The sequence below is a fragment of the Apium graveolens genome, unplaced genomic scaffold (assembly GCF_009905375.1).
Source record: "Apium graveolens cultivar Ventura unplaced genomic scaffold, ASM990537v1 ctg5891, whole genome shotgun sequence".
Taxonomy (NCBI): Eukaryota; Viridiplantae; Streptophyta; class Magnoliopsida; order Apiales; family Apiaceae; genus Apium; species Apium graveolens.
Genome location: NW_027419139.1, coordinates 5,302 through 20,039, shown reverse-complemented (window position 1 = coordinate 20,039; position 14,738 = coordinate 5,302). Strand labels below are relative to the sequence as shown.

Below are 14,738 nucleotides of genomic sequence, written 5' to 3'. Positions count from 1 at the left end.
AAAAATAACAATGGAACAAGGATATTATGCTAACTCGTCTTATAGCATAAAAAGAATATAGTGAACATTCAGACTAATAGATACTAGTGTCAGTTTTCAGGGCTCGTTCCTTTCTTAAACACAAGAAACTTAAAAGCAAATTGGGAAGTATTCAGAAAATCAACAATCACAAGCTAACACCTTTGTCAAAGACTCATATTAGTAAATCAACAATGCAGGCAAAACTTTCACCTTTGCACTTGGTAAGGTACAAATTCTGCATATTGCAGATCCCGTCTTGGTGAGAGAAATTAATATAAGCAAAACATTAGACTTGGGAAAGCCTGCTTACTTGCAGAAGGATAGGGGGCCTCTACTACGCAAAGGTCTGATTACAACAAATCAGGAAGTTTGGTCTCACCAGAGAAAAAACATTGCTCATAATCTTTTTGTAGACAAAGTCAAGGTACTCCTTATTCATAAGCTTTAGTTCTATATTATCTATTGATTGACTAGTTGAGATTATATACGTTATGTAATAATTGGTCACAGGACATGCTAAGCATAGTGTTAGTGTCCGGGAGCAAACTAATCAAATCTTTGGAGAATGTGGTTGGGGATAGTGGGAAAATTGCAGAGATAAAAGTGGATGATTATGCGAGGGATTTCACATGCCATGTATTTTCTACTATCATGTTTGGGGAAAACTATCCTATAAACACAGGCTTGTTTTCAAATATAGAGCTCTCAAACAAGCCTCTGGTTCGCCAACCGTACTCAATGGCCGTCCTTTCTACAGGTGAGGAACTCCATACTTGTTCTTTCAGACTAATAATAGTAATTCAGACTAACAATCACAAGTTACTCCGAAAGTTATTGACAAATTTTTAGTCTGCCCTAAACCAGTTACATATCTGCTAACAGAATCACTTTAAACAAACACCCAAAATCACTAAATCACACATGACCATAAAAGAATTCACAATTAAAACCACACGAAAGATTCGAAAACCACAACAACTAAACCAAAATCAACAATTAACAAAACAAATGAAGGCCTTTTGAGCAGCCAAAACAGAGTCAACCACCACAGCTTTGAGTTTACACAGATGTTCTATATATGTTGACTATACACAAATACTAATTTGGGGCTCTTTCAAAGAGAACATTAACAAAGTGACACATATATACAGTCCGAGAGACACACAAATAGTCAGAGAGAGAGTAGGAGAGAGAAATAGAGAGAGAAAGAACACCTGTGTACTTAGCCTCGCCAGTTTCAGCCTCTGATTTGAGGTTTCAGCCATCGTTTGTAAACCCTAGCTGCGCCGTGAAAGAAAGAAGAGAAAGAGGGGAAACGATGTAATTGAAATTTTGGGGGTAAATAAAGTATATACCTAAAAACTAAGTCGGCTAATAATAGTTGAATTTAGCCGTGTCGTGCAATAAGACCTTGTTTGGTTGAAAAAAATGAATCAGAGTGTTCTCCCAGTTAAGCTTCTGTATAAAACCTCCTGTTATCAACCAAAATTCAAACACTATCATCCACTTTACAAAAATTTACAAACATTTAATTAAATTTCAAATTTAAAAAATATAAATAAAGTAGCAATTGTTTTGATATAAATTTTATTAATAATAATGAATTACACCAAGTCATCATCATCACTAAATTCATCATTTTCCGTTCCATTTTCTTCGTCTTCATCTTCGGCATCCTTATCATTTTTACTTTCTTCATCATCATCATGATGTATCGAGTAGTCATTTTCAAACATCCTTAACTCAACAAAAAAATTTGAAGGATCACGAATAGTAACACTTTCGACATGGGAAGATGAAGCATTTGACACTTCATTTTGTAAAGCATCATCGATGATTTTGATATTTTCCTTGGTTGACACACTTTCATCAACTTATCGACTCTTTGTTGTTAGAACCGTGTACCATGTTGCTTTTGCATTTAAAATATTTGGTGCATAGTACACTTGATGAGCTTGGCTAGCCAACACAAACACGTCATCGACATTTAGTTTTGATTTGACATCCACGGTAGTCATCCGATGTCTATCAACTTTGACATGTGTCGTATGATCAAACCAATGACACTTGAAGACAATCACTTGATGTCCATTATGATAGAAGAGTTTTAAAATTTCTTCCACCCTTCCGTAATAGTTTCCATAAGTTTCATTGTAAGAAGTCCCTACAATTATAATTGTTTATAATTTTGATTAAAAGATAAAGGAAAAGTATGTTTCAAATATTATGAGTAAAAGTCTCACCGATGACAACTACACTGGAATTTGTTGAAGTGAGCTCCTTATCATTTGGGCAACTAAATTTGTAACCATTGCATTTGCACGCTTTATAAGACTCCACTTTAAACATCAGACCTCTTATTAGGTCTAGAAATTTCTTTTTGAGCTCTTCATCATCTTGTACCTAAAACATGTGTGACATGATACATAAATATAAGAATAAATTTAAAGATTGCATGAGAAATATATATAATATGTGTATAGGTGTTTATATATAAATCAAAACACATACCCTTCTTTCAAACCAATCTTTAAAATTTTCTTTTTGGTATTGTTCTTTTTCGGTATCATTGAGAAGGGGGTAATGTTGTTGCACTAACTTCTGGAATCCACTACATTTTTTTTGTTCAAAAATAAGAAAAAATAAGTTGTAAACTAAATTCTTAATTTTTGAATTAAAGAGGGTTTAGAAAAATCTTACTGCAAGTACTTTCCAACTTCCGGTGAATTAATAAGAATATAGTATGCCACAAGTTCATGTTCCTCACCATTCAAGATTCTATCTCTACTTTGTAGACTAGGATATGTCAGATATGTATAAACTTCTAACAATTCGACATCATGAAACTTTCGAGGTACCTCATTCCGACGTAACTGACCATACACAACTTTTGAATCAAAAAATACTGAGCAAAAGTGTACACTTTCCTCCTCAATATAGCGTTGTGCCATGGAACCTTCTGCTCGAGCTTTGTTTCCAACTTTCAATTTCAGGATATGCAAGTATCTCTCAACAAAATATATCCAACGCCCATTAGTCGGACCCCCCAACTTACACTCGGTAGCTAAATGGAGTGGCAAGTGCTCCATCGGATGAAAAAACCCTGGAATGAAGACAGTTTCAAGTTTTGACATTATTCTCACTATATTTGAGTATTTGAGTATTTGACGAGCATAAATCTTGAAAGAAGTTGCACAACTCAATAATAGGATCAGCTACATGTTTCGGAAGTAAGTCACGACAAATGATAGGCAACAACTTTTGCATGAAGACGTGACAGTCATGTGCTTTCATCCCGCGAATGTAATTTTTTTTCCAATTTACGCACCTTGATATATTTGAGGCATACCCATCTGGAAGTTGTAATTCTTCAATCCACTTGAACAACTTATGAATTTGTTCTTTGGAAAGAGCGTATAGTGCATGTGGTTCCGTACCATCATCTTGAATCCACGAATCACGATGCACACTTAATTCTTTACAATCTTTCCTCGCTTTTGTGTTATCTTTGGACTTGTTTGCATCATCAAGAATTGTGTAGATTATGTTATCAAAGATATTTTTTCAGTGTGCATAATGTCAATGTTGTGACGAAGGCTAAGTGTCTCCCAATATGGAAGCTCAAAAAATGGAGAACTGTGAGTCCAATTATGTGTCACACCATAATCCCTTGGTTTTCTCTTTGTTGACTTTCCTGGAGGGGGAATTGTATCTGCTCGCACATGGTCTTTGCAAAAGATCCTGAATGTTTAGCGCAGACTGATCGGGTCTCAATAATTCCAAACCTTGTACTTCTTCTTAGGGGATCATCTGCTTCCAAAAAATACCGAGCAGTGCCATAAAAAGTAGATTTACCACCATGTTTGAGTTGTTTAGCTTTTACCTCTCCCATGCAAACTGGACATACCAACTTACCTAATTCATATGTGAAAAACTCAATAAATAAACATATGTGAAATTATATAAAATATGTGCACATGTGTGTGTTTAAAAAATAAAACATGTACCCTTAATGGACCACCCACTCAGTATGGCAAGTGCAGGAAAGTCACTAATTGTCTATAAAAGTGCAGCCTTCATCATAAATTTGTACGTGAATATATGTCATATGTTTCCACCCCGGTATGCCACAATAATTTCAACTCATCAATTAGCGGCCTAAGATAAACATGTAAGTCTTTTATAGGATCCGTTGGTCCGGGAATAAGAAGAGGCATGAACATGTATGGAGCCTTAGTACACATAGAGGGGGGAAGATTATACACAACAATCACCACAGGCCATACAGTATACTCCTTGGCATGAGCATCGTGAAAGGGATCAAATCCATTAGTACAGAGTCCGAGTCTAACATTTCTAATCTCTTTGAAAATCGTGTAAATCTACGATAAAATTGTTTCCATTCATCTCCATCTGCTGGGTGACTTAATTGACCTTCAACAACAACTCTATCATGATGCCATCTCATACATTTTGCAGTTTTCTCAGCCATGAATAAACGCTGCAATCTCGTGGTAATAGGAAAATAACGCAAGATCTTACGCGAGATCTTCTGTTTTTTAGGATCCTTTTGCACTTTGTAACGGTCTTTTTTGCATATATCACACTTGGTCTTCTCACTGTGTTCCTTGTAGAATAACATGCAATCATTCTCACAAGCATCAATCTTTTCATACTCCATGTTCAATCCTCTAATCATCTTTCGTACAGTGTAGTACTTCTCAGGCAACTTATGATCATGAGGGAATACTAATCCAATGAGGTGTAACAAGTCATCAAAACCATTATTACTACAATTATGCCTATTTTTCCAACGAAGCAACTCCATTACAAACTCCAATGTTGTAAAATTGGCATTATTTGGATATATTGGTTCGGAAGCGGTATTTACCATCTCGTTAAATTCTTTTGCTTTTGCATTCGGTTCTTCATCAAAATCTTCGCAATCCTCAAAATCATCATCATGTGCATCATACATATCATCATCTCTGTAGCTAGTGTTGCTAAAACTCATTCCAACATCATTGCGCAACACATCTTTTTCCCCATGAAAATCCCATCTAGTATACCATTGCATAATACAATGTCGATACAAATCAACTTTCACGGTACTAGGATACTTGTAGTACTCATTACCACAATTTTTGCACCGACATCTTATAAGACCGTTGTCTTCGGGATCAAGATTTTCAATAGTAAATTTAATGAAATTATCCACACCATTTTTGTAATCTTCCGTTAAATATTTTGCCTCATTAAATCGATGACGACCAATCCAACTACGATCGGATGTCATCTACAAAATGATCAATAAAAATAAATTACCAATTTAATTATGGAAACTAAGATTATCTCATTATTAAATACCATATTAGTCACCAAAAAATAAATAAATAATAATCACATTATTCTTGAAAAAAAATTTAATCTACTCAAATTTATAAAGATTATCACAATTAAACTATTTAAAACAAAAATCTGTAAAAGAATTACACTTACTTGATGATTTGAGATTTGAGATGCTCACATGAAGAAGTAATTTTTAGTAGAAAAGCAAAAAAAGTAGTGAAATGGGGATAAAGTATGGAGGGAGAAACAATGGAGAAAACGGCTACTGGAATGGAGAAAGGGGTAGGGTTTCCGAAATGAGCACGGGTTAATTGAACCAGAAATAGTCGAATTTAGTACGGGTCAATTCCACCAGAAGCGGTCGAATTTAGTAACGCCCTAAAATCAGTCGAATTTATATTTATGCTACTAGTTATAGTTGTATTTATTTACATTCAACCGCAGCTGGTCGAATATAGTAAGATTTAATTCCACCAGACACGGTTGAATTTAGTATGTCAATAAATGCTTCCCACTGTAGTCGAATTTAGGAATATTCAACCGACTACGGTCGAATTTATCTCCGTTCTACCAAGGTCAGTTGAATTTATATAAATTCAACTACCTTAGGTCGAAAATATAATATTCAACCGCCTACGGTCGAATTTATCTCCGTTCCACCAAGATCAGTTGAATTTATATTATTTCGACTGTTGTTGGTCGAAAATAGCAGAAATTATTCAAAAAAAATTTTAGAGGGAAATTCCCTGCCCACTTGAAAATTTTAAATTAAAGGGCGGCAATTTTTCCCGCCGATCCACTTATTAAATTCGACCAAATTCGGTCGAATTTTTTACGCGGGATTTTTTTTTGGAGGGATTGTTCCCTCATTTTTTTCCCTCGTGCTAAATTCGACCGAAAAGAGAAGTTAGTCGAAAATAACCGTAAATTCGACCGGGTTATTTCGACCGCCGCTAAATTCGACCAAATGTTGGTCGAATTTAGCCGCACCTACTAAATTCGACCGAATATAGTAGAATTTAAGTGCAGTCAAATTTAATTGGTTGAAAATACCCTAATTCTCTTGTAGTGATATTTTGAAGACTACACGTATATCAGTATAGATTTTGTATTCTCTCGACAATCACAATAAAGTTTATGTGATTAAACAATAATGCCATCATAAAATCTTACATAAGTTATCACTATTTCCCTATATATATGACCATTAAAAAACATGGCCACACTTTAATACTCAGATATATTTATTTGATTTTCTAATTAGTAAAATATATGTTATATTAATTATGTGTTAAGTTTTATAAAAAAGCTAATAGAAGAAATAATGAAAGGCTTTATCAGGGTAATCTTTAAAGTAAATAATAGCAAATTGGCAATGATTACTAAAATCTAGCTCGTAAAGAAGCCAAAGAAGCTTGACAAGTAAATAGTTATAATATCATTGATTGATCAAATCTTAATATAGCTCATACAAAAGCTAAAGAAGCTTGATAAGTAAATATTTATAATATCATTAATTGATCGGCCTTCAAAATGTTAGAGAGCATCCATTTATTCAAGGCATGTGTCTACACCTTCTGTAAAAAATTTGGCATTGGTGAGTTGATGCAGTTAAATTTTGTGGCTTCACGCTCATAAATATAAGATTAAATAACATTCAAATCTTAATTATTGAGAATTAAAAGATATTCAAGTTTTAATTAAACAACTTTGCAAACTTGAAGGACAATTCAATTTATTTCTAAAGAGATTAAAATAATATTTTATTGTGCCAATTAACAATTAGTCAATTACCCTTTCATTAGGGACACTTATAGTCCAGTTTCAAAATAACTCATGTGTCCTTTTGGTGAACCACCAACAAATCATGGGTATGCATATATGTTAATAATCTAAAAATCATTTTTTCACTTTAAAAATATATTATGGATAAATATACATATTCATATATTACTACTTATTTAATATTTGTCCTTATCCTTTTTGTAAAAAAAATGTGCCCCTTACTCCTAAAACAATTGATTTTTGGATATACTATCTCTTACTATCCAAAATTACATAATATTTAAAAATGTTTGGTTTATATTGTAGTTAAGTTACATTGTACATAACATTAAAAAATTATATTGTGCATTGTGCATTGTATTCAAATAATTTTTTTTTAAATATGTAAATACCTCTCATCAATTAAAATTGCATATTTTTAATAAAAAATGTGTCTTTCATATTATGGTCATAACAAAAATTGGTGTGAATAAGTGAATACAGTTCAATCAAACTTGTTAGAGTTTAATCAAATAACTGGGAAAATACACAATGTATGCTAAGTGTTAACTTTTATTATATGAGTGCTAAGTACATATATATGAAAAACATAAACAGAAACAAATGACTTAGCTACATACAAACTAAAAGAACATGGCAACTAACTTCCTATTACAACTCATTATTCAAGGTAACTGATAAACACCTAAAAAGATTCCATGAATACATTGACTATGTCCAACACATAGACTCCACATTTGCAGATCGAGCCAACCAACAAGGACAAACAAATAGCGAAGCCCACAAACTCACATTAAAGCCCAACAAAAAAGTCCAACTATATTATATATAAATATATGTAAAAAATTGTATTTTTCCAGCTGTATACAGATATCATAAATTAAATGAGTATTTATGAAATTTGTATTTGGTGGATGTTATCCAGCTGTAAACATATGTTATACTTTGAAATCATTGGTAATATTATTGACTTATTTTTTCATATCCCTGTATTCTACTATAAATACCTGCATAATCTATGGTCCTCATATACAAATTACAAATCAAAGAGTGTCCTTGTTATAGATTCTTGTATAGAATGATAGTAAAAGGACCTCTCATATAATGATAATGTAAAAATATTCAAATTTGAAAACAAAAATTTGTTATAGTTTATCAAATCCATATAATTTGAGAATGTTCATGCTACATCATTATATTGAAATTAATTTTTTAAGATGATGATGTTTCATGAACAATCCTTAGATTATATAAATTTCCTTTGTTAACAGTTGTATTCATAGAAATAGAAATGCATATTAATTGAAGAAAATTAGTGATATAATTTTTTTATATTACTGGTTAGTTATATTATCGAGGATTTGTGAATGCAATGAGTTGTTTCAATAATTTGGAAACTTGAGCTAATATGATCCTTAACCATATGGGAGATCGGATTGCAAGTCTTTTTGCCATAATTTTTAATTTTCTGTTTATCAATTATAATCATGTATGTTTATATTAATAGGTGAATCTAATAGTGGGGTACCGGTGATATATGAGTATATCAAATTCAAATATTTATTGATAATTTATCATACTTTAGTTTCTAATATCAATATGTATCAATGGGAGAAAAAATAATTAGCTAATTTTATTAATGTGGCTATTAAGTACTTTGGTCACAATCAATTTTTCATTTGATGAAGAGGTCTTTGGAAAATCATCTAATATCCTGTTGACTCTATGTCATCTGGTATCTCATACTCGTAATTCCATTCTAATGAGCTAATGTGTGTGTAATGAGTTTTATAATTTTCATTGACATGTAATGGTGGACTACCTCACAATGAGTTTTACTTATGATACTAAAAAATATAGCTTGACAACATTCAAATGCGGTATAGGAGTGTTACAAACTACTATTTGAAAATGCTAGTTTATTATGACTACATTTCAAATGAGAATTTCCCAAATCAATTATCGAAGCTTCAACATATTAGAATGAACTCGGGTGTTTGATACTAAATAACACTAGCAGCTGCAGGGGATTCAAGTTTCTACTTCATGATGGTGATATGCCTCTAAGTAAACCCAATAATATAATCCCTTATAATTTAGAAATTCAGTTTAATTCAATTTTTTGATAGTCCTCTCTTAGTAAAATAAATAATGATACGATGAATAGAGGAGGTAACTCAAAGGAAAACTGGGATTGATTTGCAAGTGTTGTGATGGAACTAATGTAGAAGCAGCTACATAAACTACACGCGTTCACTCTTGCTCTAGCCTTAGTGTAATCCATGGAAGCGACCAAGATCAATTTATACTTATGGTCAGGTACAATATTCTATAAAAATGGTTGGAACATCAAAACAGCACATATATGTGACCGAGATAATTGTATAATATTATGTTTATAGATTCTTCACTTGTTTAACAACATCCTGTGTATTCCTTTTTTGTTTTTTCTTATGTTCCTTTCTGCTTTGAATTATGTCTGCATTTTCTAGTGAGTTTGGATATGAAATTTAATAATAAAAAGAATAAGAAAATGATGGGTTTTCATTTAAGACTTTACAAATATGTAATAATGGTATGTCGCCATTTACATGTATAATAATTTGAATTGTGAGCAGGGAATTGGACATCTGTAGTGTGGCGGATGTTTCTATTTGTATTAAATGAACGTGTTCGAAGTTGGATTGGTAGCTTAGTCACTTTTATAATTAAATAACAGCGTTCAAATACCCGAATCTGACTTTAAAAATGATTTAATAATAGTTATCGAGCCTTGAAAATAATTTAAAATAATATTTTAAAACTCGAAACTATTTTTCAAAATTTTTAAATCAAAATTAATAAATAAATCTAATTAAAAATCAATTAAAATTAATTAATAATTAAATAAATCAATTAATCAATTAATTTTTGAATTAATTGATCAATTAAATTATTAATTATCCACTAAAATTAATTATTTAATTAATTCAGATTTTTTTGAATTAAAAATAATTTTCGTAATTAAAATAATGATTTTTAGAATTTTTAAATTATTAAAAACAATTTTCTGAAAAATAAATATAGACATAATATCATTTTTATATTTTTATAAATAGAAATCCATTTTTTATAAGTTTTTAAAACAGGTTTATAAAAATTTGCCACCTTCTTCCTCGGTCGCCGGCGGCAGCCATTGCCGGCCGACCTCAAGCTCGAAAATCTGTCCAGAATTCCCTCAAAAGATGCAGATTAAAAGCAGTGTAGAGCTAGGAACATCATCGTGGTTTCTTAGGTCATAAACGATACCCGAGTCGGCCGGAAAAACCGACTGGAATTCACGTCGCCGGTGATGTCAGATTTTCTGACGACTTTCAGTCGACATCCAATAGACAAAATTTTAACATGGTTTGATTGCTGGTGATACGATCTACATCTCTACAGTCTACAAACATGCCCAGATTTAACGGGTTTAAAAAATCTGGCCAAAACATGAATTTTCCGATTAATTTTTTCAAGAACACAAGAACATTCAAACTCGAAGATCAAACGAACTTTTCTACATGTTAATGAACTCCAAATTTGACATATATATACCAAAATGAAAAAGATAAAATTATCTACAAGATACAATCATCAATTATATAAAAAAACATCAACATCAAAAATTCCTATTTTAATCATTAATTAATTTGAATTAAAATAATTAAATAAGAAATCACCTAGATTTCTGCACTGAAATGGATGATTGATTATGAAAGAAATTTTCGAGAGCTTCGATTCGGTATATGGCACGCTGATTCTGAGTTCGATAATGCTTTCGAATTGAGTTTGATTCTGAAGAACGTGACGATTTTACAGAGTTTTCTCTGTATTTTCTATATTTTTACTGATCGATTATGATTATATGAATAAAATGAAATAATAAATAGGCTATTTATATTTATGGAATATTAATACATGTTGGATCATATTGGATAAAAAAATAAGTTACTTTGCCGCTAAGAAACTGCAAAAAACGATCCGACTGGACAATATTTTGATAACTATCAACCTGTTTTGGATAATTATCAAAAACTTTTAGATAACTATTAAAACTTTTGGATAATTATCAAGATCGGGCTTCTTATAAACACTTATCTAAAGATAATGTTATCGAAATGGTTATAGTATCGAAAATTTTGCGCCGGGACACGCACGGGTCAAACCGTAATCCGAACAAAAAAGTCAAATCACGGAAAATGTCCGGAATTATTAGATTGGATTAGGAAGGAATTTTTTGAAGAGTTTCGGGTTGTAAAAACGCAAAAAACGGTTGAAGTTGGACGATTCCGGGCTTTATAAAATAGTTTTGTAATTATTCAGAAAATAATTAATAAAGTCATAAATCATTATAAAATCGTATAACAATCCAAAAATTACCAGAAAAATACCATAATTATCTATATTTTATTCTGGACATAATAAAATTAACATGCCTATACTCTACCACATATAAACATCCATATAACAACACCAATCATCAGATAATTCACCAAAAATCAGATAATAATCATATAATAATCACATAATAATTATTTATTGATAGAAACAGTTACACGTTATGTCCCGGATATTACAATAGAGGAGGGTAACTCAAAATTATAGGGAATGTGGGATTGATTTGCCAGTGTTGTCATGCAACCAATGGAGAAGCAGTCTGCATAAACTACACGGGTTCAGTCTTGCTCTAGTCTTCAGTGTAATCCATGGAAGAGACCACGACCAATTTATACTTATGGTCCGTGTACAATATTCTCTTAAAAATTGATTGAAACATCAAAGAAGCAAATATATGTGACTGAATGCATAAATTGTTATAACATTATGTTTATAGATTCTTCACTTTATTTAACAATCTCCCGTATATTCCTTTCTGTTTTTGCCTATGTCCTTTCTGCTTTGAATTATGTCTGCATTTATAGCGAGTCTAGATGTGAAATTTAGATATAAAGAAGAATACGAAAGTGATGGATTTCATTTAAGACTATAATAATATGTAATAATAGTATGTCACCATTTCATGTATAATAATTTGAATTATGAACGGGGAATTGGACATGTGTAGTCTGAGGATGTATCTGTTTATATTAAATGAACGTGTTTCGAAGTGGATTGGTAGCTTAATCGATTTATGGTTCGAGATGTGATGGACGTTTGTATCCCTTCGGCTCCTCATCAAAAATCAATTTCTTAATGTCAATATCAGTTGTAATTTACAATAATATTTTAGATCCTAATACGCTTGACCCCTAGGCCACAACAAATGGTTAGAAACAAAAAGGTATGGGGTAAGTACAGTTCTAGTGAATTATAAGAGAACCATAATGAATACTTCATTTCTCAGAATTCCCTATTTTCCCTCACATTCGAATCAAACAAACATTAAAATATAGGAATTGTCTAATATACGGAAAACAAAATCTAAGTAATATAAAAATTTAAGGTAATACAAAACCAGTTCACTTGCAAACAAAGCGTAGCAACTACTTACTAAATCTCTTAAATTAAGCTGAGTTGAAAATATGAAATTTTTTTATCTCGCTGCCTTAAAGAGACTCTTACCTCGAAATTCTTGAATGGTGTCTCTATTTTAGCCCCCTTTACGCACCAAGCAACCTTTAGCACATGGTATGGTCACAATCATTTAGGGCAGTACAGTATTGACACTTTCAGGCATCTGTCAATTGGACATGCTTTTCTTTCACTGGAGTAACATCAACTTCAGATAGCCCATTTTTCTAATCCTTTGAGAAAGGTTCGAAAAATATCTTCCAGTTACCTTAGTTAAATTTATAATCTCCTTACGAATTTTTTTATTAAATTCTTCTGAACTAGCCTCATCCCTAAAGATTTTTGCAGCTTATTCTCTGACATAATCATGGAGCCTTTCTAAAGCCACCTCAGCCTCACCTTGTAGTTACTCAAATACCTTTGTTTTCGTATATGCTTCTCGTGGCAGAGAATATCCATAAATATAAGTCCATTTTAATACTCGTCTTTATTAAAAAATCTGCTACCAAGCTTCCGTAAAAAAACTTAGGTGTTCTCACTAACAATGTTTTTTCTCCAGGTTCGAGTTTCTGAAGTTTCTTTTTTTTATCTCGCGTAGATCTGATAATGCTTCTCTCTTGACTTTTCATTTACAGCCCACCTTTCATAAAATTGAGCATATCTCTTGATGTATTCGTGAGCCGATGCTCTAAGTCTAACAACTTCACATTATGCTCTCCTCACAGTCTTCTAATAACAGTTACACGCCTTAGGATCATGTGCATTCCATGATCTTAGGCATATCCAACAAAACTCGTGCCTTGCAAGGACGCTTACAAGTACTCAGTAGTATGCTCCACATGTACGTACAACATCGAAAGTTCGTGTTCTATGATTTAGATGATAAATGCATCCAACATGTTTTGAAGACTACACGTGTATCATTATTGATTTTTGTATTCTCTGGACATTCACAGAAAGTTTCTACGATTAAACAACAATACCATGATAAAATCTTACATAAGTTATCACCATTTCCCTGTATATATGACCTTTAAAAGTCATGGCCATACTTTAATACCCAGATATATTTATTTGATTTTCTAATTAGTAAAATATATATATAATTATGTGTTAATTTGTATAAAAAACCTATTAGAAGAAATAATGAATGGCTTCATCACGGTAATCTTTAAAGTCAATATTAGCAAATTGGCAATGATTACTAAAATCTAGCTCGTAAAGAAGCCAAAGAAGCTTGACAAGTAAATAGTTATAATATCATTGATTGATCAAACCTTAATATAGCTCGTAAAAAAGCTAAAGAAGCTTGACAAGTAATTATAAATCATTAATTGATCGGCCTTCAAAATGTTAGAGAGCATCCATTTATTCAAGGCATGTGTCTACACCTTCTCTAAAAAATTTGGCATTGGTGAGTTGATGCAGTTAAATTTTGTGGCTTCACGCTCATAAATATAAGATTAAATAACATTCAAATCTTAATTTATTGAGAATTAAAAGATATTCAAGTTTTAATTAAACAACTTTGCAAACTTGAAGGACTATTCAATTTATTTCTAAAGAGATTAAAATAATATTTTATTGTGCCAATTAACAATTAGTCAATTACCCTTTCATTAGGGACACTTATAGTCCAGTTTCAAAAAACTCATGTGTCCTTTTGGTGAACCACCAACAAATCATGGGTATGCATATATGTTAATAATCTAAAAATCATTTTTTCACTTTAAAAATATATTATGGATAAATATACATATTCATATATTACTACTTATTTAATATTTGTCCTTATCCTTTTTGTAAAAAAAATGTGCCCCTTACTCCTAAAACAATTGATTTTTGGATATACTATCTCTTACTATCCAAAATTACATAATATTTAAAAATGTTTGGTTTATATTGTAGTTAAGCTACATTGTACATAACATTAAAAAAATTATATTGTGCATTGTGCATTGTATTCAAATAATTTTTTTTAAATATGTAAATACCTCTCATCAATTAAAATTGCATATTTTTAATAAAAAATGTGTCTTTCATATTATGGT

At 31.5% G+C, this 14,738-nt stretch overlaps 1 protein-coding gene across 1 annotated transcript; it reads right to left on the bottom strand.

Annotated features, from left to right (window-relative positions):
• Window positions 1-4,291: 4,291 nt before the first annotated feature.
• Window positions 4,292-5,317, bottom strand: LOC141702919 (uncharacterized). Its single transcript, XM_074506506.1, has one exon. It carries the CDS (start codon window positions 5,315-5,317, stop codon window positions 4,292-4,294), a length of 1,026 nt encoding a protein of 341 aa, XP_074362607.1.
• Window positions 5,318-14,738: the final 9,421 nt, after the last annotated feature.

What these genes read in the sequence shown, in the direction of transcription:
- LOC141702919 (XM_074506506.1), bottom strand. Translation starts at nt 5,317, where the DNA reads ATGACATCCGATCGTAGTTGGATTGGTCGTCATCGATTTAATGAGGCA.